General features: G+C 43.1%; 3 protein-coding genes across 4 annotated transcripts; 2 read left to right on the top strand and 1 right to left on the bottom strand.

Annotated features, from left to right (window-relative positions):
- The first annotated feature begins 1635 nt into the window (after positions 1-1635).
- On the top strand, positions 1636-9727 carry LOC120027431 (keratinocyte differentiation factor 1-like). Of its 2 annotated transcripts, none has more exons than XM_038972362.1 (5): positions 1636-1847; positions 2901-3800; positions 4765-4880; positions 5023-5100; positions 8378-9727. In XM_038972362.1, the coding sequence occupies exons 2-5, from the start codon at positions 2923-2925 to the stop codon at positions 8443-8445; spliced, it is 1140 nt and encodes a 379-aa protein (XP_038828290.1). In that variant the 5' UTR covers positions 1636-1847; positions 2901-2922; the 3' UTR covers positions 8446-9727. The 2 variants fall into 2 exon arrangements, with proteins under 2 accessions (XP_038828290.1, XP_038828291.1); XM_038972363.1 differs by having other exon boundaries at positions 8381-9727.
- Positions 9728-10681: 954 nt separating this feature from the next.
- On the bottom strand, positions 10682-12090 carry LOC120026957 (nuclear receptor subfamily 0 group B member 2-like). The gene is made up of 2 exons (XM_038971751.1): positions 11303-12090; positions 10682-11052 (listed from the first exon to the last, which is right to left on the bottom strand). Exons 1-2 carry the CDS (start codon positions 11913-11915, stop codon positions 10799-10801), a joined length of 867 nt encoding a protein of 288 aa, XP_038827679.1. The 5' UTR covers positions 11916-12090; the 3' UTR covers positions 10682-10798.
- A 1340-nt stretch (positions 12091-13430) lies between these two features.
- LOC120027133 (nuclear migration protein nudC-like) lies at positions 13431-22525 on the top strand. Its single transcript, XM_038971982.1, has 9 exons — positions 13431-13632; positions 14744-14821; positions 15077-15295; positions 17083-17181; positions 17381-17494; positions 17962-18156; positions 18242-18325; positions 20059-20177; positions 22177-22525. The coding sequence occupies exons 1-9, from the start codon at positions 13561-13563 to the stop codon at positions 22226-22228; spliced, it is 1032 nt and encodes a 343-aa protein (XP_038827910.1). The 5' UTR covers positions 13431-13560; the 3' UTR covers positions 22229-22525.
- The last annotated feature ends 4936 nt before the right edge of the window (positions 22526-27461 follow it).

A 27461-nucleotide genomic window follows, 5' to 3' on the forward strand; every position in this document is an offset into this window, starting at 1 on the left:
CTGCGCCACCCGGGAGGCCAACTGCGTTTATTTTAAGCAAACTTAACGTGTAAATATTCGTATGAACATAACAAGATTCAACAACTGAGACAAGTTCCACAGACATGTGACTAACAGAAATTGAATAACGTGTCCCTGAACAAAGGGGGGGGTCAAAATCAAAAGTAACAGTCAGTGTCTGGTGTGGCCAACAGCTGCATTAAGTACTGCAGTGCCTCTCCTCATGGACTGCACCAGATTTGCCAGTTCTTGCTGTGAGATGTTACCCCACTCTTCCACCAAGGCACCTGCAAGTTCCAGGACATTTCTGGGGGGAATGACCCTAGCCCTCACCCTCCGATCCAACAGGTCCCAGACGTGCTCAATGGGATTGAGATCCGGGCTCTTCGCTGGCCATGACAGAACACTGACATTCCTGTCTTGCAGGAAATCACACACAGAACGGGCAGTATGGCTGGTGGCAATGTCATGCTGGAGGATCATGTCAGGATGAGCCTGCAGGAAGGGTACCACATGAGGCATGCTGCAATGATGAGGGAGGAGAATGTCTTCCCTGTAACGCACAGCGTTGAGATTGCCTGCAATGACAACAAGCTCAGTCCGATGATGCTGTGACACACCGCCCCAGACCATGACGGACCCTCCACCTCCAAATCGATCCCGCTCCAGAGTACAGGCCTCAGTGTAACGCTTATTCCTTCGACGATAAACACGAATCCTACTATCACCCCTGGTGAGACAAAACCGCGACTCGTCAGTGAAGAGCACTTTTTGCCAGTCCTGTCTGGTCCAGCGACGGTGGGTTTGTGCCCATAGGCGACGTTGTTGTCGGTGATGTCTGGTGAGGACCTGCCTTACAACAGGCCTACAAGTCCAGCCTCTCTCAGCCTATTGCGGATACTCTGAGCATTGATGGAGGGATTGTGCGATCCTGGTGTAACTCAGGCAGTTGTTGTTGCCATCCTGTACCTGTTTCCCAGGTGTGATTTTCAGATGTACCGATCCTGTGCAGGTGTTGTTACGTGTGGTCTGCCACTGCGAGGACGATCAGCTGTCCGTCCTGTCTCCCTGTAGCACTGTCTTAGGCGTCTCACAGTATGGATATTGCAATGTATTGCCCTGGCCACATCTGCAGTCCTCATGCCTCCTTGCAGCATGCCTAAGGCACGTTCACGCAGATGAGCAGGGACCCTCAGCATTTTTCTTTTGGGGTTTTTCAGAGTCGGTAGAAAGCCTCTTTAGTGTCCTAAGTTTTCATAACTGTGACCTTAATTGCCTACCATCTGTAAGCTGTCTTAAAGACCGTTCCACAAGTGCATGTTCATTAATTGTTTATGGTTCATTGAACAAGCATGGGAAACAGTGTTTAAACCCTTTTCAATTAAGATTTGTGAAGTTATTTGGATTTTTATGAATTATCTTTGAAAGACAGGGTCCTGAAATTGACGTTTCTTTTTTTGCTGAGTTTACCTATAGGATAGTGAGAATCTGATAAAAATCCCTAATCCTGTAGGATTTTTTGACTAGGGATATGAGCAATTCCATTTTTTGTTGACCAAATTCGACATTACTTCGTGGATTTATTTTCGTGGACAGATTTTGGGCGGAGTAAACCATCTTGCTTCGCCTCTTACTCTCTGGTTGAGTTTATGTTTGGTTTACCTTGTCTCGCAGGTAAAAAATAAACTGCTGTAGCAGGAATTTGGGAAACGAAACTATACCGCGTGTGTTTTGTGGGCAATTTAATTTAAGAAGAAAAATATAATACAAATGCTCTTGCTCTTTGAGGAATATAACTTTACGGAAGAAAACTTGGTGGAAAGACCCGCGATCACTCTTCCCATGCCGTGAGTAAAACGTAGCTTAAACGGAAACGCATACTGCAAATTAATAAACCCAGGTGTAACTTTAGCAATACACTACAGATGGAACAAAATACGATACTTGATTGGATATGGATTTTGGAAATGGCACCTTGACAATTATTGTAAGTTATTTTGACAGAAGGCTGTAGGTCGACTGAAAACGTCGTCGTCCAGCTCAACAAGCTGTTTTGCTGCGTGTCAGCAAATTAGAAACCTTTTATTATATGAAGTAGGCTCGGCCGGTTTATCAAACAACTGTTCGGGGGATTGTTTTAATTAATATCAACTCCCTGTAAAGCCTTTTATTTTATTTGATTGACATTCACCTTATGACACATTTGTTTACATTTTGGCCTACTTCAGCAGCCTACATTGAATGGACTGTCACCGTCCTCATGCTGGCTTCAATAATGCCATTATTAATGGCGTGTTGTTTACTTTCTGTGAAAGAAGGTTTTGAACGTATAGGCCAGGGCGTTCTGGAGACCCAGGGCGCCATTTTCTGGCATATCACAGTAATAACACACCTGAATCAAGTTCCCATCTTATCACCAAGCCCTTGGATTTAGGTGAATCAAGTGTGTTAATGTTGGGCTACAACACAAACGGGCACGCCAATAAGGCTGAAATTGAACCAAGTTTAAGTTTGTGTGTTTAATCTTGTTGTGGTTCATTGATTTTAAAACAACTAATTTGAGCCCTACATCCTGTAGGCTACATACACACAACATCCACGGAATAGATTGGGTAACTTCACTTGGCACTAAGGGATATGTGATGATTGATATAGTTTCTTGGTTTGGCAGGGGTTGCAGCCTCATGTGACTTGTGTTTAAAGTTTGGTTTGCCATACCAAGGGCCTGGCAGCATACATTTGACATGTCATATAGTCAGGCATTGACCTAATGTCCATGTAGTATTGTTGTTGTCTATTGATTCAAGTCCACTTTACTTTGTCTGAAGCCGCTGATTATTATGACAGGGCTAAGCAATGTTCCTTATAAATGTAACATACATATTCCATTTTTTTCCAAGGCCCTGGCTCTAGTTAACCACCATGCCCAGCAGCAGCACAGGGAGCTCTAGACCCTGGTCCGAGCCAGGGGGCCAGAAAGGCCTCGTCCCTTTGCGACCCAAACATCACCTCTCCCGGGGCAACAGCACCAGCCTGGAGTCCTGCTATGAGGAGCGATGTGTGGACCCGGTGGAGGAGAGGCACCAGGGGCCAAAGGTGACATACCACAAGGCCAACCGCAGGGACGCGCAGAGCAGGGAGGCAGAGGAGACCATTGGCTTCATCCCCGGATCTAGAGACTCTCCTTCAGGGGGTCAGGGGTGTGGTCCCTGTGCCCACTCCTCCCCAGGAAGCTGTAAGAGCTGGGTGTGCAGTGTGCTGACCTGTGGACTCTACAGGGTGTGTCGGAGCACCATCCTGGCCCCTAGTCCCATTCAGAGCTCCCCAGATGACGATCGGGAGAAGGTCAGCCTCCGGGGTCTCCAGGGCCACCTTGGGACCAACGACTCCCAATCCAGTAAGGAGAGTGGTGGTGGTGACGAGGATTGGTCGGAGGACGTCTACATCAGAGGGGTCAAAGTGCACATTTCCACAATGGAGAAGGAGCTGGTGGTCGTTACCAGGCCTCCGTTACACAATGGAAGAGGTGGAGGAGGAGGGAGACAGTACAGCCCTCCCTCCTACTCCTGGAATGAGGGGGATATGGGTGATCTGAGTGTGGGTGACGTGGACTCTCTGATCACCCAAAAGCTTCTGGAGCTGTACACTGAGTACCAGATCGAGGAGCTGGCCCACTGCACCTCAGACTCAGTGTTCCTGAAGAAGACCAGTGAAATCAGCCAGCTTATCAGTGACCTGGCCGAAGAGCATCAGCTTGATAAACAGGATGCAGAGTGTCGACTGGTCAAGGGCATCATCAGGTAGCTACCATTCACTGGTAGGGATTAACTGCCTTGATCAAGGGCATCATCAGGTAGCTACCATTCACTGGTAGGGATTAACTGCCTTGATCAAGGGCATCATCAGGTAGCTACCATTCACTGGTAGGGATTAACTGCCTTGATCAAGGGCATCATCAGGTAGCTACCATTCACTGGTAGGGATTAACTGCCTTGATCAAGGGCATCATCAGGTAGCTACCATTCACTGGTAGGGATTAACTGCCTTGATCAAGGGCATCATCAGGTAGCTACCATTCACTGGTAGGGATTAACTGCCTTGATCAAGGGCATCATCAGGTAGCTACCATTCACTGGTAGGGATTAACTGCCTTGATCAAGGGCATCATCAGGTAGCTACCATTCACTGGTAGGGATTAACTGCCTTGATCAAGGGCATCATCAGGTAGCTACCATTCACTGGTAGGGATTAACTGCCTTGATCAAGGGCATCATCAGGTAGCTACCATTCACTGGTAGGGATTAACTGCCTTGATCAAGGGCATCATCAGGTAGCTACCATTCACTGGTAGGGATTAACTGCCTTGATCAAGGGCATCATCAGGTAGCTACCATTCACTGGTAGGGATTAACTGCCTTGATCAAGGGCATCATCAGGTAGCTACCATTCACTGGTAGGGATTAACTGCCTTGATCAAGGGCATCATCAGGTAGCTACCATTCACTGGTAGGGATTAACTGCCTTGATCAAGGGCATCATCAGGTAGCTACCATTCACTGGTAGGGATTAACTGCCTTGATCAAGGGCATCATCAGGTAGCTACCATTCACTGGTAGGGATTAACTGCCTTGATCAAGGGCACAACGTGTTTGTGTGTGTGCACGCGCAAAAGCAGTTGCGTATCGCGACAGCGAATTAATACATTTACTTTGTAAAGTGGACAGTAAAGTTGATATACCATTTTCATCTATTCTATTTTATCAGGATCAGCACTAGGAAGAGCAAGAAGAGACCTCAGTGCAAAAAGTCACAGAGGAGAACCTCCGACAGCGGTAACGAAACCATGAGCAACTATCAAGCATCAACCATCAGCAATAACAGTAAGCAACACCTCTACGGATAAACATTTCCAACAGCTTTTCCCTTATTTTGCATACTTATTGAAGTGATACTTCGTTTGTCATTAATTTATTCCACTGTTAGTTGACTGTCACTCTTTGTTTGTTGTTTTTTACGTTGAAGATGATTATTGTATCCAGATATCCAAGGAGACAGATTCTGATATGAATGCTAGGAACATGAGGATCAACAGTGGAGCGGGTAAGAGACTTGACGTGTGTGCTGTGTTATTGTAGTCATCATTAAGCGCTTGTTATGATGGGGTTAGAGTCCTTCAAGACACACTTTTACTGAAACCGCTGTATTTCCCTTGTGTTCATTTAGCAGCAGCGCATTGCCACTGATAAATTGTTGCCACCCACCCTGGAAAATTTGAGAGGATGGAAAAACGCTTTCAGTGTAAACTTAAATAACTATAACCACACAAAGTTTATAGAAAAGATAATTGATGTATATATTTTTAAAGATGCAGTAAGTCTTGTCAGAAGCTAGCAGAATCATTACTTACCAACAGCAGCTGTAAATTCCAATAGAACTACATTACTTTTCAAGTTCAATTTCGATGCTTTGTGGGTCAGAGTGCAGTATTTATTTAGTTTCATAGCACGAACGTTTGTTAGCACGTTTCTCATACTGGCTTAATGCTTCGAACACACCGACAGCGTCATTGCACAAAATAGTATGCAGCATCATCTGGATATGTGTGCAACGAAAGTTCAACATTCACCTTCTGCTACTATTTCTGTCAAGCCGTCTACGCATACAGTTTGCCGCATATCTTCTATAAATCTAACGAATGCACCACACCACGAACGTACTGCAACTGCCTCTGCAACGCAATACTGCCTCTGCAACGCAATGCTGCAAGGCAAACGCATTGATTCATTGGAAATGAATGTAATTCTGGTGTACCAAAATGCAACGACGCTGTGTGTTCGAAGCGTTAGACACATACAGAGCAGCAAGTGCTCTGACATCGCTCCTCCATATGTATATAGTCTTAATTCATTACATTTGTGTGTGGTGTATGTTGTTAGGTATTACTTGTTAGATATTACTGCACTGTCAGAGCTAGACGCACAAGCATTTCGCTACAGCCGCAATAACATCTGCTAATCACGTGTATGTGACCAATAAAATTTGATTTGAATTGCAGGGGGGTTGCCTAGCAACATATTCCTCAGAAGGAGTTAACTTCTGCATTGCGACACAAATTCCCATTATTTGAACAGCTAGCATGACAACCAAAATGGCTTTGAAAAATGTTTTTCAGCTAAGCGGGAGAAGTATCTAACAAAATAACTACATTATGTAATTGATTTTGTGTGTGAGCATAAGAACACAGAATTAGCCATAGCAAAATGTGTAGAATTGCAGACAATTTGCTTTAAAATGGCAAAATGTTGTCTCAGCTCCATGGAAATGTTTCTAGAAGGAAAGTAGCTCCCTTTTTGATACAGAAAAAACCTTGCTTATTGCTAATAACACACCTTCCTGATAATATTGTATGGTGCCAGGCTATGGTAAGAGTCGGTCCTAAAATATTGCTTTACCAATATGTTATTGGGCTCATTTCTGTGAGAGATTATAGATATATGATGTTGGCATCATTTGATTTTCATCATTTTTGGAGTAGCTTGTCCTTATAAAATGTCACAAGAAATTACACTACATGACCAAAAGTATGTGGACACCTGCTCGTCGAACATCTCATTCCCAAATCATGGGCATTGATATGGAGTTGGTCCCCCTTTTGCTGCAATAACAGCCTCCACTCTTCTGTGAAGGCTTTCCACTAGCTGTTGGAATATTGCTGCGGGGACTTGCTTCCACTCATCCACAAGAGCGTTAGTGAGGTCGGGCCCTGATGTTGGGCGATTAGGCCTGGCTCGCAGTCGGCGTTCGAATTCATTCCAAAGGTGTTCGATGGGGTTGTGGTCAGGGCTCTGTGCAGGCCGGTCTAGTTCTTCCACACCGATCTCGACAAACCATCTCTGTATGGACCTCGCTATGTGCACAGGGGCATTGTCATGCTGAAACAAGAAAGGGCCTTCCTCAAACTGTTGCCACAAAGTTGGAAGCACAGAATCGTCTAGAATGTTATTGTATGGTGTAGCGTTAAGATGTCCCTTCACTGGAACTAAGGGGCCCGAACCATGAAAAGAGCCTCAGACCATTATTCCTACTCCACCAAACTTTACAGTTGGCACTATGTATTAGGTCAGCTAGTGTTCTCCTGGCATCCGCCAAACCCAGATTCCTCCGTTGGACTACCAGATGGTGAAGCGTGATTCATCATTCCAGAGAACGCGTTTCCACTGCTCCGCACTCCAATGGCGTGAGCTTTACACCACTACTGCCGGCACTTGGCATTGTGCATGGTGATCTTAGGCTTGTGTGCGGCTGCTCGGCCATAGAAACTCGTTTCATGAGGCTCCCGACGAACAATTATTGTGCTGCCAGGGGCAGTTTGGAACTCAGTGGGGAGTGTTGCAACCAAGGACAGACGATATTTATGAGCTTCAGCGGTCCAGTTCTGTGAGCTTGTGTGGCCTACCACTTCGCGGCTGAGCCATTGTTGCTCCTAGACGTTTCCACTTCACAATAACAGCACTTACAGTTGACCGGGGCAGCTTTAGCAGGGCAGGAATTTCATGAACTGACTTGTTGGAAAGGTGGCATCCTATGACGGTGCCACGTTGAAAGTCACTAAGCTCTTCAGTAAGGCCATTCTACTGCCAGTGTTTGTCTATGGAGATTGCATGGCTGTGTGCTCCATGTTATACACCTGTCAGCAACGAGTGTGGCTGAAATAGACCAATCTACTAATTTGAAGGGGTATCCACATACTTTTTTTTGAATATATAGTGTACCTTCTCACAGTCCTACATAAAAATGATCCCGACTGGAGTTCCCCAGTAATTCCCCCCCTTCCACAACCTTTGCCACCGCTGCACAAAAAAAAAAAATCTATGAAACACTGAAACCGGTTGGGTTAGTATCTGAGTGAGATAGATCTAATAGAGGGAATGTTGTGGCATAAATCCAACGTTATCTCTTTCCCTGATAGATACTTCCTTTCCGTGACTTTTTATTGTGAACATCCTATTTATTTAAGCCTATCCCAGAGGTGGATTGGTTGCCTTAAGGTTGTAGCTCCTAGGGCAAGTCAGACTTGTATTGACTTTGTCAGACACAAATAAATAGGTTTTATAAACCAAACGCTGTAATATGAACCTAATTGAATCATGTAGATGACAAGTTGTTCTTGATGATGAAGGTCCTGAACCAATTATGTATATATTACTAAACCTGTGGACTTAACTTCATTTTGCACATAAGTTGATAAGGTACTCCTGATGTTTTTTTTGTCATTTGCATTTTATATGTGAACTTTGAAGCCAAATTTCATCATTGCGTTGACAATGAAGTTTGTCTGTTCTATTATATATCTCATACCTTTATATTTTGATTTAAGCAGAAAGTTCTGAGCATCAGATCTCTGTGTTTGGCATGCCCCTGCCCTGGACCACGGTCAGAACATGATGACCCATACTCAACACTCCTGATGCCATGGAGCATCTCACCAGTCCCCAGCTGGAGAGGTTGGGAACCATAGTTACACATGTATTGTATGTTCTATTGAATTCTGTGTTGGGACCTTGAAGGAGCCAGAGAATTGCACTCTGTTAAATTAGGTGGGAGGAGTATTACGCATATGCAAACTACTCCAGAGGCCATGACTTTGAAGACTATACTATGAATCATGTCATCTGTATTTTGAAGGACTATAATCCACTCAGGGTAGTGAATGTATTTTTGATTCTGACATATTGCGTCCGTGTTTGGGGGTTGGTCTGTCTCAGAGAGAAGTTACTGTAGACTTATCAGACCCTTCCAGCAGCTCCTCCTGTTTTGATGTCTGTTCTTCACCCTCATATTACTTTAGTGCTGTATGTCCCTTTATCCTTGAATAACAACTAGCTGTGTTAATATGAAACCCCACTCTCCACTGCTGTTTGATCTCTTTCTGCTTTATCAGGTCAACTCCCAACACTGACACAAGAACCAGTTTCAAGGTAGTGTACTCTTATCCAGTGACTTGCAGGGTAAAGTAAACTGACCCAAGAAATATAGATAACCGCACACTTGATTGCTCCACGGTTTTATTGTGCTGTGTTTGGACCTGACGCTCTTAGTCTTCGTAAGGTTTAACCAATGTGAGTAATGCAGTGGGTTGGACACCAAGAACCAACCTGGAATGTACTGGAGGCCAAAAACCACTCGGAACGTATGAAGAAAGAACACCTCAAAGACAATGAATGTTGTTATTGGCTTATTGGTGACTGTGAAATACAATTGTAGATGTATCTTTTGATGCCATGGGAATATCGTACTACTATACATAACTTTAATCCTAATATGTTGAGATTGCTTTAAAATTGGTTATGCTTCAAAATCTTTAGCGAGCATGTGGCCCAGCTAATGTTGTAACATGATATCATTGTAGACTCCTATGAGTACATATGTGAAATTAACTTTTATAATGTATGCAGTTCTGTGATTTTATATAACACTTAAAAAAAGTGACATGCAAATGAAGTTGTGACGGCGTTAATGCCATGCTATTCTTGCACATTTTGTCTAATGTTTTATTGTGGTTGGTATAAAGGATATGAGTTGTTCTCTACGGGGAAAATTCTAACTTCCACTTAAGTCTAATTTTAGTTCTGCACAAGGGGAGACTATGTGGAATTTAGGATCTGCCACTAAGCGTGTGTAAATTAATGACTTACATTGTTAATTAAAAAAAAATGTCAAACTGTGACTTCCTCACCTTTCATTAGCTCACCAATAGAAGTCAGAGTCCTACGTTTTGTGTGTTGACATTAAGCTCTGTGTATGTCTGGGTCTTCATTCTTTCTAAATAGCCTTTTCCCTTCGCATGACGACGTGAGTCACACAATAACTACACACAATACTCTTCCAGTCTATTTACACCTCAGTTCTATGGAGTTGATGTATCAAAATGGAAGAATGTCTGACAACATGCAGACTAAGAGCCAATGAGGGTTCTGTGAGGTGAAACTTTTAGAATGTTGTACATTGAAAAGATCTGACACAATTATTTTTTCTACAATGGAAGGAAAGCATATTTTTGATTCTACTCAATACATTTTTGTCTGAATGTTCTGTAGTGCTTTGCCATGTTGAACAGGCCCACATTTAAGACTTAAGCTACACAGACATCTCTGGCAGGTGCACACTGACGGGGTGTTCATTTGTGCCCCCTGGGGATTACTTTTATCTTTGGCAAGGACAAAATAATACAGGCCACCAAATAACTGTAACAAGATGACTGACTACATGTTTGGTTGTTCATGTAAAACAGGTTATTCTGGTTCTAGCCATAGACAGGAAATAGATAACTGTTTACATATTGTTGAGCTAGTTGGAGTATTAATACATGGCCTAATGCCACATTTTGCCAGTCTCCCTTATGCGTTGAAATGTTCAATCCCAGGTAGTCACTCAAGGGATTTTTGGTACTTTCCATTCCGTACTTCCCTGTACAGTATACAGCACAACATGTTTGTAGTTACATGTAGGAAACCACTAGTAGGAGCCAGAGTACATATCATGCTAAGAGCCAGTACAATTAGTCCCTGATTTTTCTATCAATGGAAAATACAGTAGCTCACTTCATTTATTTTTATCGCACCACTGATAAATTGTCAGATGTATGCCAAAAACGAATGATAGAAGAGTGATTAAATATGTGTTAAGAGAGAAACAAACATTTTGTTTATAAAACTTTTATTGCTTAGTTGCAATCTTCACATTCATATTTGTCAGTAGAAAATACCCTAAAATATAATTCATACACACGCACAAACTTTCAGCTATACTCTTGTCTCATAAACAGCATCTCACTTAACAAGTCAAACAGATTCGCCTGACCAATAACAGGTCTGAAGAACAATTCTGTGATGAGTGATTGGCTGACAGCCTGTAGGGCAGAAGTTGATAGTAGGATGCGGCTGAATCGACCCGAGTCTCCTGGGTGAAGGGTCAGGACAACCTCCTGTAGAGCTCTCTGGGCCTCCTGTTGGAGACTGTCGATGAATACAGTGGTGCTCAGTCCTGGGACGTCTGTTAAGAGGAATTGGGGTAAATGGAATGTCAATTCAACTGTATTCCACCATCAGCAGTTTAACACTAATGTGACAGAAGAGTGAAGCTGTATACCATAATTTGTCATGTTAGATGATTAAATAATCATTGATTATGCCATTGATTGCTTCAAATATTTCAATCGAATGAAATTAATAGAATGTCAGGTAGATTTGGAGTTCCACAGTACACCATAGCATGCTGAGGAGAAGTAGAAGAAGAGCTTTACCTGGATTGAACAGCATAGCACCCTTCAGATAGGCATATTCCTTTGGGCTGAGATTCAGAGTCCACAGTCTGTTCAGACAGGATCTGAGTTTATGTATTCCAGCCAGCGTGGGCAGAGACCTCTTCCCCTCATCCTCCTCCTCTTGCTCTTCCTCACTCTGTGGCCCCTGACTGTTAAGGAGAATCCTCCTCAGCATGCTAGCCTGTGGTACATCCATCACCTCGAACACAGTCTGTTCTTGGGCCAGGCCCAGAGAGAACAGGGGCACCCAGCAGTCCCTCAGCAGAGATAGCTGATCCTCCACTGGAAGCTGACGGAAGGAGGGTAAACTCTTCATGAAGCGGATGGTTTTGACCAGAACATCAGATGCCACCTGACAGGTTCCCTCAGGGTTCTTCAGACACACTGCTCGTCGCCGCTCGCAATGACAGTTGTGAGGCATTATCATGTAGTCGTACTGGTTCACGTGGTTGTTGTTGATCATGCTGTTGTTGTTGTTGTAGTTACTGTCCGCCCGGCTCAGGATATTGTACAGGATGGTGTGAGGCTGATGTTGTTGCTCCGTGTAACCTGAACAGTGACAGGTGGTCTTCATCTCTTCAAGAGGAAACATGATGAATTTTCCTTTGAGGATCAATAAAGTATCAATCAATCAATAGATGATAAGATGTCCCCAGTGCAGAGGCTTTACAGAGCTATGCTACAGACGTGAGAATAGCCACTTTCTCTCTTTGAAATATTGTCCAGCAGTGTGATCAGCAGCTCTGACTGTCTGACAACTCCAGTAGACTGAGTCTTATTTATAGGAAGACAGGACACGCTCCCCTGATCTGTGTGTGACAAGTCAGCCTTGACCCCTCCCCCTCAGAGCACACACACACACACACACACACACACACACACACACACACACACACACACACACACACACACACACACACACACACACACACACACACACACACACACGAGAACAACAGAGTGACCCTGGACTGCTCTGCTCGCTGCGTTAGGTTCTCTCCACGTGGAGCGAGGTAATAGGGTGTATTCATAACAACTGTGACATTTGCCCTGCAGGGAGGGAGAGACGTGAGGAAGCCGGCTGCGCTACGGGGTCAATGACATTTATCATTTATCATGTTTACCTCCAGTTATTAACTCAACCTGTACCAGGCTACCAAGGACGGGGTCAATGCTCCCATACAGACTGCTACCCCAACACACAGCCTTGGTTCAGTCTTCGATTACGTGCTAGTTAAGGGGTAAATGCAGACTTAGGATCATAGGATAGCAGCATTAATGTTGGTATTGACAAAGAGTAATATAATTTTAGGAAAACGACACAAGTAGCCTAGATCCTAATCACATAGATAGATATAATTTTATTCTCATGATCAATAGCCAACTTTATTTTTGGCCTTACATGTGTTTTTGCAAATAGGCTATGCAACATAGAAAACATGAATCTTTCCACTCATGTTGCATATCACTCAACATAACTCTGTGTGATGGTCATTGTGACCATTATTTCACTTTATTTGAATAGTTCAGTCATGGCTCCACAGATATGTTATCTGGGTCAAAGAATTGAACAGTGAGCTGTTGGTCATTGACATCTATCAATCAGCGATATCTCCGGCTAAATCACTATCATTGACAATAAATGAGGGTTAGAATTAGAAAGATGTTCTACAACTATTACATGTAACATTTTCAATAGGATCATTGCCGATTCAGAGGTGGGGAAATTAGCTATAATGGCTACAACAAAGAATTTCAGAATCAGAATGTTATCCTTGAGCATACAAATCATGTGTTTGCATGTAAAAATGTATTTCCATAAATACATTTTAATTTATTCAAATGCACAGTTATAACAGATTAACGAAGAAATAATGTGTAATCGTGAAATAAAATGAATATACGATAATTATGGCATAATTAATTTGCAATATTTTTGCCATCAATCAAACACTAATTTCTAATCTAGAATATTCGTATTTTCCCCCCGTCAAAATATGAATGTGCCCATATCCGTTCATGTAACACGATCTAATTGGCTGTTTGGTTGTCATTTAAAAGCTTGGCCTCCCATTGCATTAAACTTTCCATTCTCTTAGAAACAAGGCGGTGCTTGTTTCAAAGAAGTACACAGCAACGTGACTTTACATTGCTCCCTGTTGCTGCTAGCCTATCCGTTTCAAATTATATTTTCAAACAAGTTTATATATATAAGATTATATATATTAGAACAGAAAATGGGTGATGATGAAAAGTATGACGGGATGTTACTTGTTATGGCACAACAGCACGAAGGAGGTGTACAAGAGGTAAATTACAGTTTGATAGCATGCTAGCATGCTAACATTAGCTAGCAAATTCATCAACAACTGGCTAGCCGGCTAATTAATTTAGCTATATGGGGGATGGGAAAGTGTCCAGCGTTTGCACCACGCATATAGCACCACAAACATGTAGCTAATGTTAGTCGCATATATTTAATATCACACCAGTAGCGTAATCGTTAACCATAGGCTAGCTAACAGTGTTTAGGCATGTTGGTGTGGTACCGTTAGTAAGCCATAACAAATAGGCTTGTGAGTCGGATAAGGCGCAGGTTGGCTATACAGTAATCCCTCGTTTATCGCGGGGGTTACGTTCCGAAAATGACCCGCGATAAGTGAAATCCGCGAAATAGAAAACTTTTTTTTTTTTTACAATTAGCAACTATTACATGTATACAAATACAGTGACTCACGTGTAGGCCGTTTCACTGCTCTTCAGACTGGGCCGCTGCATCCTGACTGCGCTCTGCAGTGTTCTCTTCTTCTGAAGCCCGCGGTGCAGGTGTGTTTGTTCGGGAGAAGAACATAGTGATAGGCAGCTGTTGTCGCTCTTTTTTCTTCTTTGCAAAAAGATCCTTGTACACCGACATGCCACCATCGATTACGTTGGAGAACTGTAATGAACGGCTCATCAAAGGGTCCCATTCCTCAGCTACTCGCTTAAGTTCAGTGGCCATTCGCACCATGGTTGCTAAGCGACCAAGCGTTAGTCCTTCCTCCTCATCTCTCGTGTCCTCTTCTCCCTCTTCTCTTTCATCGTCGCTTTGTGGCTTTGTCATTTCTGCCAGCTCTGCATCGGTCAGCGGCTGTGCGTCTCCATCAATCATCAATCATTAATGTAAATTTGCCAAGCTGTTTTATGTACGTACACATAACTGCACGAGACGACAAAATGATAGCACAATTCGTAGCATGTTTTGATACAAGAAGCGGGAGTGAGTTTTTAGCGAATCAGAATGCAGAGCACAATGCACCAAAAAAAAAAAAAAAATGCATTATGAAAATCCGCGAAATAGCGAATCCGCGATAAGTGAACCGCGAAGTGGCGAGGGATCACTGTATATCATCTCTAATCTAATATTTGTTCGTCCAACAGTTAGTTAACACGTTTTTCAGCTTCCTCCGGCGTAAAACAGACTTCTTCACGGGTGGCGAGGCTGGTGCACCAGAGAAGGTGAGTCCAACATTGGATACCTAACAGAACAAAAATGCATACATCAAGAGATGCTGAACCAATCTGTCTAATCTTATGAACTAGCACAATAACAAAGTAAAAATTGTCTATATAGTAAACATTTGAAGGTGTTTTAAGGTTAGGATCGTGGTTAGGATCAGGTTTTAAAATTAGATTTAAAGAGGAGAAATTGTAGCAATAAGGGGTTTATGACTTTGTGGCTGTGTTACCTAGTAATAACACCTCTGTCCCCAGCTGGTGAAGGAGTCGTTTGCCCACCACAGCGGTCTTGCCCTGAAGGCCCACAGAGAGAAGGAGAAGAGACAGGAGAAGGAGAAGAGAGAGAAGGCAGAGAGGGCTGCTAAGCTAGCTGAAGAAGAGGCGAAAAAGAAGATTAAGAAAGCAGACGACGAGCCCAAAATCAAAGAACTGACAGACGAAGAGGCAGAGAGACTTCAGTCCGAAATCGACAAGGTAAGAAAAATGTGTTGTCAGTTATGAATGTTTGATGTGCTATACACATTAGATTTAACAGTTTGTCTTTGTTAGGGCTGACCCCGTTTAGTCGACTGGTCAATTGTTTGGTCGATAGGCTGTTGGTGAACCGAGATTATTTATGTCGAGCAGTAGCAAAAAATATCACCTGTCTGATTCGCGCTGAGTGAACTGATCCATTGTGGAGGCCTTGGAGATGGCACAGTCCATCAGTCTAAGACATGTTAAACTGAAATTGTATATGGTTATATTACATAAGAACAATGGTGCAACACTAATAAAAATGATATTATTTTATAACATGCGCGTTTTACCGGTCTCTTTCCACGGTTCTGAAACACAGCAGTGTGCTGTTGAATTGGCACCTTTTCCTAGACCATGTTGCTATGTGCATAATAGCAAAGTTAACCAGCATATTGGTGTTGAGAACAATGCTGTGGAGAACAGCAGCAGAATGAGGAGAGGAGAAAACAGCCCTTGACTTATTGTCTAAGAAAAGTGAGGAGAGAGGAAACCCCAACTTAATTAGGTCTATAATCAATAGCCTAACTGTTAAATGTGCCTGTCTTTATAAATCATCATTATATCTACAGAAACAAGACAGATCCTGCTTCTGTTGCCTGTTTGAGTGTTTGTTTAATAGCCTACTGATTCCGTGAACACCAAGCCTCACGCAACGACATGTCAAGTAAACAATTTCACAAATTAGACAGTTTTTAATCTTTGCTTTGCTGTAATTTTAGTAAGAACAGATTTTCTAGTATTATTTATAATTTATTTAGTCTTTACACTGTTCTAAATTGTTGGGGAAATTATATTTATAATAATAACCCTCCTTTTTCTTGATCTCATTGTAATTATTATTATTATTATGATAATACGTAATGTCATTATCATTAGTAGGCTTAATATAACAGCTTTGTATAACCACCATCGAACTGTAGGCCTAAGAGCACATCCTGTTTAGTCTTATTACTGTAATGAATTTAGGCCTATATTTCAATACTTCTATAGGCTACTGTATCAATCAATCATTCATTCGTTCATGTCATCACACAGCATATGAGTCATTCATGATTTGAAATGCAATCAAGCATTATATATTTTTTAAATACACTAAAGCAAGCATTTAATAATTAGCTTATGCAATAAATAAACTGTTCCTTTTCGGAAATAGCATTCTTGAATGAATGCGACTGTTTTTAGTCTTTACTGTAATAAAGGCTTAACATAAAAATGTTACAGCAGACTCTCTGGTACGCTTATACTTTATTTAGTGTTTACATTGTTCCAAACGGTCAGAAAAATCATATTGTAATCTATACAGCACCTGTTTAACACACATAATATGCATGCAGCGTTTGCTCTTTACCTTCTTTTTCTTGATCTCTGGGATTTTACACAACTAATCACATTTATTCCACACATCTGACTTTCCCTTTACCTCCTGAGCAACCAGTAAACATTCCCCCGTTTCAATTTTATTCGTCATGTCCTCTGCATCCATTTTGCTGTCACGTGTTACGGTGTTCAGAGTTTGTTATAACCAATTTATTGATGTTATTATGATATGCTATAGGTCAGGCTCTATTGTACCCTATTCAGATGGGGTTAGTTTTACTGGGGAAGGTCGGGTAATGTAATTATGTGCATGAGCACAAAACACAGACAACTCTTTGTAAACCAATATTTCTTTAAATCGGGGACCACCCTAGTCTTTGTCTTGATGAAGCTTAATGTCTGTCTTTGTCTTGTCTTGGTTTCAGCAAAATAAACAAGAGGAGAAGAAAGAGGCCACAAACACAAATGCAGAAACTCCACCTGAGAAAGCTGAGAAGGAAGGGAGAGAGAAGGGAGAGAAGGAGGTAAGAGATTCGGTTGGGATGCCTCATTAGATAAATGAGCTGTAGAGAGACATCACTGTTTCCCCAGCTATCATATAGGCGGGGCATCTCACTTGGGAAATAAACTAGGGGGGAAACGTATGCACATATTTAACAGCACAAGGGTTGCATGTTTGTTGAAGCAATTGAAGCTAATTAATAACTTGTTCATTTCTGCCAGACTGATTCCGATGGAGAAGAAGATGAGAAAGACAAGGACAAGGTGAAACCTAACGCAGGCAATGGAGCTGACCTGGCCAACTATCGTTGGACACAATCCCTGTCTGAAGTGGACGTGAGTTTATTTGCCTTTGGTTTTAGTATTCCCTAGTGCATGGATATTAACGTTTAACTGTAGCATGATTGTTTAACTATGAAGGGGTATTTTGTGCTCTCTGTTCATTTTGCACATTATGCATGGGCAGCTCCTCTATTTCAGAGCGGATGGTGATTTATCTTTTTGCCCCCAGTTGCTAGGGATTGGTTTAGTATTGGGCAAGATGTAATCTGGGCAGACAAGGTAATCAGGCATTCTGTGTGTTCTTATCTTGCCACCCAGCTGGTGGTGCCTTCATTCTAATTGGGTGTTCCCCTTTATCCCGCCACCCAGCTGGTGGTGCCTTCATTCTAATTGGGTGTTCCCCTTTATTCCACCCCCAGCTGGTGGTGCCTTCATTCTAATTGGGTGTTCCCCTTTATCCCGCCCCCCAGCTGGTGGTGCCTTCATTCTAATTGGGTGTTCCCCTTTATCCCGCCCCCCAGCTGGTGGTGCCTTTTGATGTGAAGTTCCGTATGAAGGGGAAGGATGTGGTGGTGGACATCCAGCGTGGTGTGCTGAAGGTGGGTCTGAAGGGTCATCCTCCTGTGATCGATGGACAGCTCTACAACCACGTCAAGGTGGAGGAGAGCTCCTGGCTCATTGAGGATGGCAAGGTGGTCACCATTCACCTGGAGAAGGTACTGCTTTTATTTCTCTTGTATTACAATCTATTTCACTCTGAAACCTTTTCAGTCACTAAATCATGCCTTGCGTCTGTTTCAGATCAACAAGATGGAGTGGTGGAATAAGATAGTGACCACGGATCCAGAACTCAATACAAAGAAGATCTGTCCGGAGAACTCTAAGGTAACCAACGCCAGGCTACTGATGCAAGGCTCACTGTATATTGCAAGAGAACATGTGATTATTCTCCTTTATTTAAAGATAAAAGGGTATTTATCTCCCACTTACTAAAGGTCTTCCCCTTACTCTCCATCTCTCTATATTCCTCCCTCTCTCTCCATCTCTCTATATTCCTAACCTCTCACCCTCCATCTCTCTATCGCTCCTCTCCATCTCTCGATATTCCTCCCTCTCACCCTCCATCTCTCTATCGCTCCTCTCCATCTCTCTATATTCCTCCCTCTCACCCTCCATCTTTCTATCGCTCCTCTCCATCTCTCTATATTCCTCCCTCTCACCCTCCATCTCTCTATCGCTCCTCTCCATCTCTCTATATTCCTCCCTCTCACCCTCCATCTCTCTATCGCTCCTCCATCTCTCTATATTCCTCCCTCTCACCATCTTTCTATCGCTCCTCTCCATCTCTCTATATTCCTCCCTCTCACCCTCCATCTCTCTATCGTTCCGTTTCCATCTCTATATTCCTCCCTCTCACCCTCCATCTCTCTATCGCTCCTCTCCATCTCTCCATATTCCTCCCTCTCACCCTCCATCTCTCTATCGCTCCGTTTCCATCTCTATATTCCTCCCTCTCACCCTCCATCTCTCTATCGCTCCTCTCTATCTCTCCATATTCCTCCCTCTCACCCTCCATCTTTCTATCGCTCCTCTCCATCTCTCTATATTCCTCCCTCTCACCCTCCATCTCTCTATCGCTCCTCTTCCATCTCTCTATATTCCTCCCTCTCACCCTCCATCTCTCTATCGCTCCTCTCCATCTCTCTATCTCTCCTCTCCATCTCTATATTCCTCACTCTCTATCGCTCCTCTCCATCTCTCTATATTCCTCCCTCTCACCCTCCATCTCTCTATCGCTCCTTTCCATCTCTCCATATTCCTCCCTCTCACCCTCCATCTATCTATCGCTCCTCTTCCATCTCTATATTCCTCCCTCTCACCCTCCATCTCTATATTCCTCCCTCTCACCATCTTTGTATCGCTCCTCTCCATCTCTCTATCGCTCCTCTTCCATCTCTCTATATTCCTCCCTCTCACTCTCTATCGCTCCTCTCCATCTCTATATTCCTCCCTCTCACTCCATCTCTCTATCGCTCCTCTCCATCTCTCTATATTCCTCCCTCTCACTCCATCTCTATATTCCTCCCTCCATCTCTCTATCGCTCCTCTTCCATCTCTCTATATTCCTCCCTCACCCTCCATCTCTCTATCGCTCCTCTCCATCTCTCTATCGCTCCTCTTCCATCTCTCTATATTCCTCACTCTATCGCTCCTCTCCATCTCTATATTCCTCCCTCTCACTCTCTATCGCTCCTCTCCATCTCTATATTCCTCACTCTCTATCGCTCCTCTCCATCTCTATATTCCTCCCTCCATCTCTCTATCGCTCCTCTCCATCTCTATATTCCTCCCTCTCACTCTCTATCGCTCCTCTCCATCTCTATCGCTCCTCTCCATCTCTCTATATTCCTCCCTCTCACCCTCCATCTCTCTCTCGCTCCTCTCCATCTCTCTATCGCTCCTCTTCCATCTCTCTATATTCCTCCCTCTCACTCTCTATCGCTCCTCTCCATCTCTATATTCCTCCCTCTCACTCCATCTCTCTATCGCTCCTCCAACTCTCTATATTCCTCCCTCTCACCCTCTATCTCTCCTTCTCTCTCTTCCTGCTGTCTCAGCTGTCAGATCTGGATGGGGAGACCCGTGGTATGGTGGAGAAGATGATGTACGACCAGAGACAGAAGTCCATGGGTCTACCCACCTCCGAAGAGCAGAAGAAACAAGACATCCTCAAAAAGTAGCTTTCAGCACATTGCTTCTAGCACCATCATATAGCATGTCCATCATGACATAGTTTAAGTAGTGCAGTACTTTTCTTCACATTGGGCTCCCGAGTGGCGCAGTGGTCTAAGGCACTGCATCTCAGTGCAAGAGGCGTCACTACAGTCCCTGGTTCGAATCCAGGCTGAATCACATCCGGCCGTGATTGGGAGTCCAATAGAGTGGCGCCCAATTAGCCCAGCGTCGTCCGGGTTTGGCCGGGGTAGGCCATCAATGTAAATAAGGAATTTGTTTTTAACTGACTTGCCTAGTTAAATAAAGGTTAAATAGAAATAAAGGAAATAAAAACATAGACAGTGAAATGTTTGACCGATCCCAATAATCACTGGGACTTAACTACTGACAGTCTACTGACAGAATTGAACATTAGAAAAGTACTTCATATTATATACTTACTGACAAGAAAATGTTCTGTTTGCTGTTTACTTTTTATAGGTTTACTTGGTGCTTTTCTTTTTATTGTCAAACATGTTCAAATATACTGGATAGTTTAACAGCCATAGAAACGAGGAAACAGGAAAAAGTGAATGTTAAAGCGGCTGTCTCCTACTGTTTCCTGTCAAGGTCAGGTCACACGATCATTGCAGCCATAAACAGATAGTGAGACGTCTGTACCAGCTTCCCAACTGAGTCCGGGATTAGAGCTGACCTCACTTCTTGTTCCTCGACCATCATAATGCCCCATGTCACACACTGCACTCCTTTTCAGCAGGTGGATTAAGCAGTGTGTTTTTTGAGTAGTGCATATGTTATCCCTATTCAAAGTCAGGGACCCACGCTGACCTCGGCCATCATTGTACAGTCAGTCTCAATGTGCATGTCTCCCACTGTTGAACTTTTTGTTATGAGCAGGTGGATTGCATAGTTTGTGCCCTGTTTTTATTTTTTTTATTGAAGAACAAAGTTATATGCATTTTACATACTGCGTAGTCTTGTGAATATGTTCTGTATTCGACAGATTGCATGACCAGACAATGACCATGTTTTTATTTCCTAGTGACGTGACTTGAGCAATGTGAGGTGCATTAGTGATAGTTGGCAAATACTGCCTGAATGATCTCTGTATGACTCACTAGACTAGTATAGGTAGAAGGACCATTACACAGTGATAAGGGGTATGTACGGGATAGAGGGAAGGAGCCGTAACCATTGGAGATGGATGTACAGGACATTCTCTTATCACTGTGGAGGTTATTAACCCCTTCTAGTCCCAGTCACGAGCAAGGCCAGCGTTAGGTTACCTTTGTTCACCTGTGGCTTACTAGAAACCCTATTTAAGGGAAGGAGCCGTCGGAGATGGATGTAGAGGACAGTCTCTTATCAGAGTTCATGTTATTAAAAGCCCTTCTACTCCCTGTCCTGGTCATGACGAGGCGAGGCCAATGATAGGTTGGCTGGTTATATGTGTGATGTCATTCTGCAATGCCTCACACTTCCTCTGTTTATGAAAGTGTCCTCTTCAAAAGATCTAGTACACTTACTATGGTTAGACTTCTGTTCATTACTGTGTGACACAATAGAGGACATCCAAATCCTTTATAAATGGGTGTTAGAGTCTGATGTGGTTACTTTGTAGGTGTTCTTTTGACCATATCGGGCGATTAAAAGCCTTAAAATATATCTGCATCAGCCTGTTGTGGAGGTGAGAAAACGAAGGGAGAGGTTAATATTGCAAAGAAAATATTGACCTTTCGGTATCACACAAAATGTCCACATCGGTGCATCTGTAACTGGCATCACTGTGCTGGTACCAGCTTGGCTTCCTCCACTGTCCCTTTACTGGACTCAATGCTGGGATGAGTTTATCCAGTGTAATCTGACTATTAAACATGGCTAGTCTTGCAAACGCCTATGGTTGTTGTGATTGCCAAACCCTTGTAGCATGGAACCAGGCTACTCTCACTGTTCAGACTCTATGATGTGACCCCCCCCCCCCCTCTGTCATTGTGTTCCAGGTTCATGTCGCAGCACCCAGAGATGGACTTCTCTAAAGCCAAGTTCAGCTAAGAGACGTCACTGTCGTTCCCCAGCCAACTCTCCATACCCCTCTGCACTCTTACTCTGCCCAGGAAAACGACGACTATGAATCCTCATCAAAACCAACCTCCGGCGCCGATCTTACAGTTGAATTGAATCTCTCTATTCTTTCTTCATCACCCTTTCTCTCTCTTTCTGTCTCTTCCCATTTCTGTAGTCCTAAAGTGCTGGGTTCTTGTTAGTCTCATTCCTGTTGCATGTGTTACTGTGTTCTGAATGTTTTAAAGAAATGTTTGGAGTTTTTAAAATAAATTAATTCAAACCACATTCATTGAAATCTTGCATCATCGGTACTTTAATGTAAGAGAAAAATAACTGAAAAACCATATGAAATTAGCTACCGTGCAGATTAGGCATTTAGTTCATTGTGAAATGTAACACGAGCTTTCAGAGATGTTGCGAGAGGCAGCAAATGTCACATTTTATATTTGTTCTCATGTTTTTATTACCCATGAATTGAAAGTGTACAATGGTAAAACGTAGTTGAAGGCCAGGTTAACAGGTAGTCCTATTGAATTTGGAGGACATCCAAGCCTCAGGCCCAAGGGCTCCCAACTGACTGACATATTCAATGTGTTTGAAATGAAACTTGTAGGTGTTGAGTGACCATGTGTTGCAATTATGTAATGTGTCCTGGCTTTGAGACTAGAGGTTGTATGGATCTATGAATTGCTTTAAATATGATCTGATATTGAATAAGGTATATAGAGTAAGGAGCATGTACCAGGTAGGGCTAGAGCAAGCAGACAACGTCAGTTTGTACAGAGTGGATGACATTGATATTTGTAGTTCATAGGTTGGGAATTGTTGAGTCAATATTACCAGGTTACTAGATGAGGTTGTCATGGTATTTTAGATTAAGAACCCGACATTGCTGAAGATATTTTTCAAATAAATCTCAAGGGTATACTAAATATACAAATATGATTAAAAGTCCTAGTTTTTAAATGCTTTTAGGTATGTTTAGGTACAATTCTTTATGGAATATTGCTCTTGGTGTTCATACAATCTCGCCACAATGAGTGGTATTTCACTTCTAAAAGCAGCATTTCTTTGTACAGTTTTCTACCATCCATTTGATCAGGTAAATGAAAAGAAATAAGACTGCATTGTCCGTAGGTAATGGAAATCTGTATTCATTATAAACAAGTAAAATATATATACTGAACAAAAATATAAACAATTTCAATGAATTTACTGAGTTACAGTTCATATAAAGAAATCAGTCAATTGAAATACATTCATTGGGCCCTAAACTATTGTAAACAAATTCTAGTTGAGTATCTGGAACATCAGCATTTGTGGGTTCAATTGCAGGCTCAAAATAGCCAGAAACAAAGAACTTTCTCCTGAAACTCGTCAGTCTATTCTTGTTCTGAGAAATGAAGGCTATTCCATGCGAGAAATTGCCAAGAAACTGATGATCTCGTACAACGCTGTGTACTACTCCCTTCACAGGACAGCGCAAACTGGCTCTAACTATAATAGACTGATGAGTTTCGGAAGAAAGTTCTTTGTTTCTGGCCATTTTGAGCCTGTAATTGAGCCCACAAATGCTGATGCTCCAGATACTCAACTAGTCTAAAGAAGGCCAGTTTTATTGCTTCTTTAATGAGCACACAAGTTTTCAGCTGTGCTAACATAATTGCAAAAGAGTTTTCTAATGATCAATTAGCCTTTTTAAATTATTAATTTGAATTAGCTAACACAACAAGCCATTTGAACACAGGAATAATGGTTGCTGATAATGGGCCTATGTAGATATTCCATAAAAAATATGCTGTTTCCAGCAACAATAGTCATTTACAACATTAACAATATCTACACAGTATTTCTGATCAATGTGATGCTATTTTAATGGACAAGAAATGTGCTTTTCTTTCAAAAACAAGGACATTTCTAAGTGACCCCAAACTTTTGAACGGTAGTGTATATAGGTAGTATGTCAAACCAAAAATTATGGATTTGTAAAGGAATATAGTATCATTAAGAGGAGCCAGTAACCTATAAAGGGTCACCTGGGATGAGATCATCTCCAAAGCAAATACAGTCACAGTGTAATAAGGAGGCCTGCTGGGGCGGAGGCAAAGCGTATCTCAGAGTAGGATTGCAGATCTTGGATCTGTTATGCCTTTTAGATCATAATGATTAGACCAGCACTCCTACTCTGAGACACATTTTGAATACATACTCTGGACCTCAACCAGCCTCCAGCCTCTCTGGCTCCCCCTGCAACGATAGGTCAGACGATGATTCCAGCCTGGCTCTATTGTCAGTTTCTGCATGGGGCCGTGGGTAAAACAGCCCAACTCACTGAGGGTGTCCGTTGCTGGCCGCTCTCCCCTTCTCAGACTGGAGGAACAACAACCAGCCTTCCGGCTAAGACCCTCGGAAAACAGGGAGAGACAGAGATAGAACCATAGAGGTGTTATAGCTGGAATTATAACCACACTGGATGATATAATGACAGACTGTTTCACCTCATGTTGACAAGTGACATTCAATAGTGAGGGGGAACCACCTACTCCTGTAAATGGAGTGGCAGGGCAGGACAAGTCTACTGTTGGGCTGAAAACAGAATCTGGCGCATTCAACCATGCAAACAGTCCTAAACACATGTAATTCTGTGATCCAGACGTGTCATGCATTATATCTGTGGGTAATACTAAGGTCGTTCAGAAGTTTACCGGACTGAGGGCTACCATAGGAGACTCAGGGGTATTTGCCCACCCAGTGGGATATATGGGGATCCTGGGGGATCCGACCAGGTGTGAGCGAGAGAGGACATGTTTGATCAGTGTTTGCATGTGTCCCAGGACGTGTCCATGCATCAGGGTTGATGGGATTAACTGGAGAGGTTACACATCATTCTCTCCGCATAGATTCATTCTGCTCTCGCTGCATTTCTCCCCTTCTCACTTCAGAAGTTCAAAGTGTGGGATAAGGGGCAGGGGAAGGGGATGGTGGGGTGGAGTATGGGGTGGAGTATGGGGTGGGCTGTGTGTGTGAGGGGGGGTGGGGGTGTTTCTTTCCTTCATGTGCTTTGCCACAGCTGGGATTCACTATATAGTCAACTTTTCTTGTTTTGAACACCATCCATGCCTTATAGTGTGGATCACCAATATATCTATATTTTCTTGAAAGTATCTTTCCTTCTCTCTCTCTGTGAAACCCTATGAACGCTCTCCACAATGATCTCTGTAACTCCGCTGGTAGACTTCTCTACATTAGCCTTCTCTCCATCCAGGTCAGAGGACAGAATGGTCAGAGGACAGAGTGGTCGGTCACAGTGTCCCTTCAGTCAGTCAGGATTTGAAACTGTTCTCTGTGTACAGCTCAGTTACGCTAAACTCCTCAGAAGACATCAAGTTTCACATAAAGAACTCTAAACCCCTCTTTCATCAATAGACAGACCTGACTTTCTCAGGTCAATGTGCTTTACAAGTTAGTCCTACTTCTCATCCCAAAACAGACAAATGCTTGTACATTATACAGTTTGATTTATTTATCATCTTTAATAACTGGTCTCCGTGATTTTGAAATGCTTTAAAGATTACATAACCAACCCTTAGATTTCCAACCGATAAATGGGTAGGTTGGACGAGAGAAGGAAAAAGTGAGAAAAGAGAGAGAGAGATGCACTCCACCAAGATGAAGGGAGACCAGAAGAAAAGGGTAAATTACTGTTCCTTTCTTATGGAAATCGTAATGAAGTGGTGAGGGGCCCGGGAACAATAGGGGCTACAGGCAGCTTGAGCGTCACCATGTAAACTGCTTCCTGTTAGGGACCATTTAAGCCCTTTAACTTTTACAGACTAACACGCCGACTACAAAGAGAGGGCCTCCCCATCAAAGACACACAGGAGCTGGTATGGGCCTCTGAGGTCCGTTCAGTCCAGACAGACAGACCTTTCCCAGGCCTGACCTGACTGACTCACTGACATCTATCAATAAAGCTTTCTGAATCTAAATCAAATGATGCGGCAGTGCCTCTTTCTTTTGTGTTCTGATTGAATTTTCTACAGCTTGTTTTTGAGAGCCTGCCTGAGTTGACACACAAATCCTTAAGGATGATTCTGCTATGAAGTATCTACCCTCTTGTGAATATTTATCATTGCTAAATAAAGCTGTTGTAATACCCAGCACATCTGGGTAATAGTGACACAGCATCTGGTTGATTATATTTTTCCATTTGTTTATCTTATTATAAGAGGCCTATACAGTTTCACTGCTCACTCACAAGTGTTGGTGATTACATGGATAGGCCGAATCCACTGTTGCCAAGTACCAGTTAGCATTTGCTGTCAAAAATAGCTGGATAGAGTGAATAATCGTTCTGGACAATCTATTTAGCTCAGTACTGCTGTGTGTCTTTATTTGTGTGTATACAATGCAACACGTAAAGTCCTGGGTGATAGTAACGTAGATTTGTATGGCCGTTGTATGCAAGCAAACCACCTATAATCTCAGCAAAACTGAGTAACTGGCCAATAGGGGCAGTGTTGCGATCCTGATAGATTCCCTGACTCGAAGTGACTGTCTTGCCCCTGCATTGACCAGACAGTAGGGGGAGCTCTAGCAGGTGTAGCCGAAGGAAGGGGATTGATATAGAGATGACTCCTGCTGTGGTACAAACCTGAAGGGGGGGGGTCTATCTATTATCCTTTAATGAGACCCTTTGATCTGGGTCTGTGTTTAATGTTTGTACACCTGGGCTGCAGCACTCGCTTTGGATTGGTTGTCTACTCCTGCAGCTGGTAGTAGAGAATGGGGGTAGATGGGTGTAGACTGGGAGGGGAGGGGGGGGCCTGCCTGCCTGCCTGCCTGCCTGCCTGCCTGCCTGCCTGCCTGCGTTTTCCAGGTAGCACTTCTCAGTGAGTTGCTGCTGCTGCTGGCGTGGGAATGCAGTAAAAAGCCCCCAGCTCCGGCCCAACCCCTTTGTTTACCCCATTTTATAGTCTGCTGGCCTACAGCTTCTGGTTAGTCCCCTCAGGCTGGCCAGACAGACAAGACGCTGGGCTGGTGCCCTGGCTGGCTCTTGTCCTGGCTTTGGTTCTGGCTACCCAGAGAGGGGCTCCTTCCTACGTGGAAAACCTTGGACACATACAGGGAAGCTGATCAGTCAAAAAAGGAGCACTTCTGCAGGGCATTGCCTCAGCAGTGTGTGTTCCAGCACTTTCTCTTTTAACAAAGATTAGTTAAA

This window comes from Salvelinus namaycush, chromosome 32 (genome assembly GCF_016432855.1).
Source record: "Salvelinus namaycush isolate Seneca chromosome 32, SaNama_1.0, whole genome shotgun sequence".
Taxonomy (NCBI): Eukaryota; Metazoa; Chordata; class Actinopteri; order Salmoniformes; family Salmonidae; genus Salvelinus; species Salvelinus namaycush.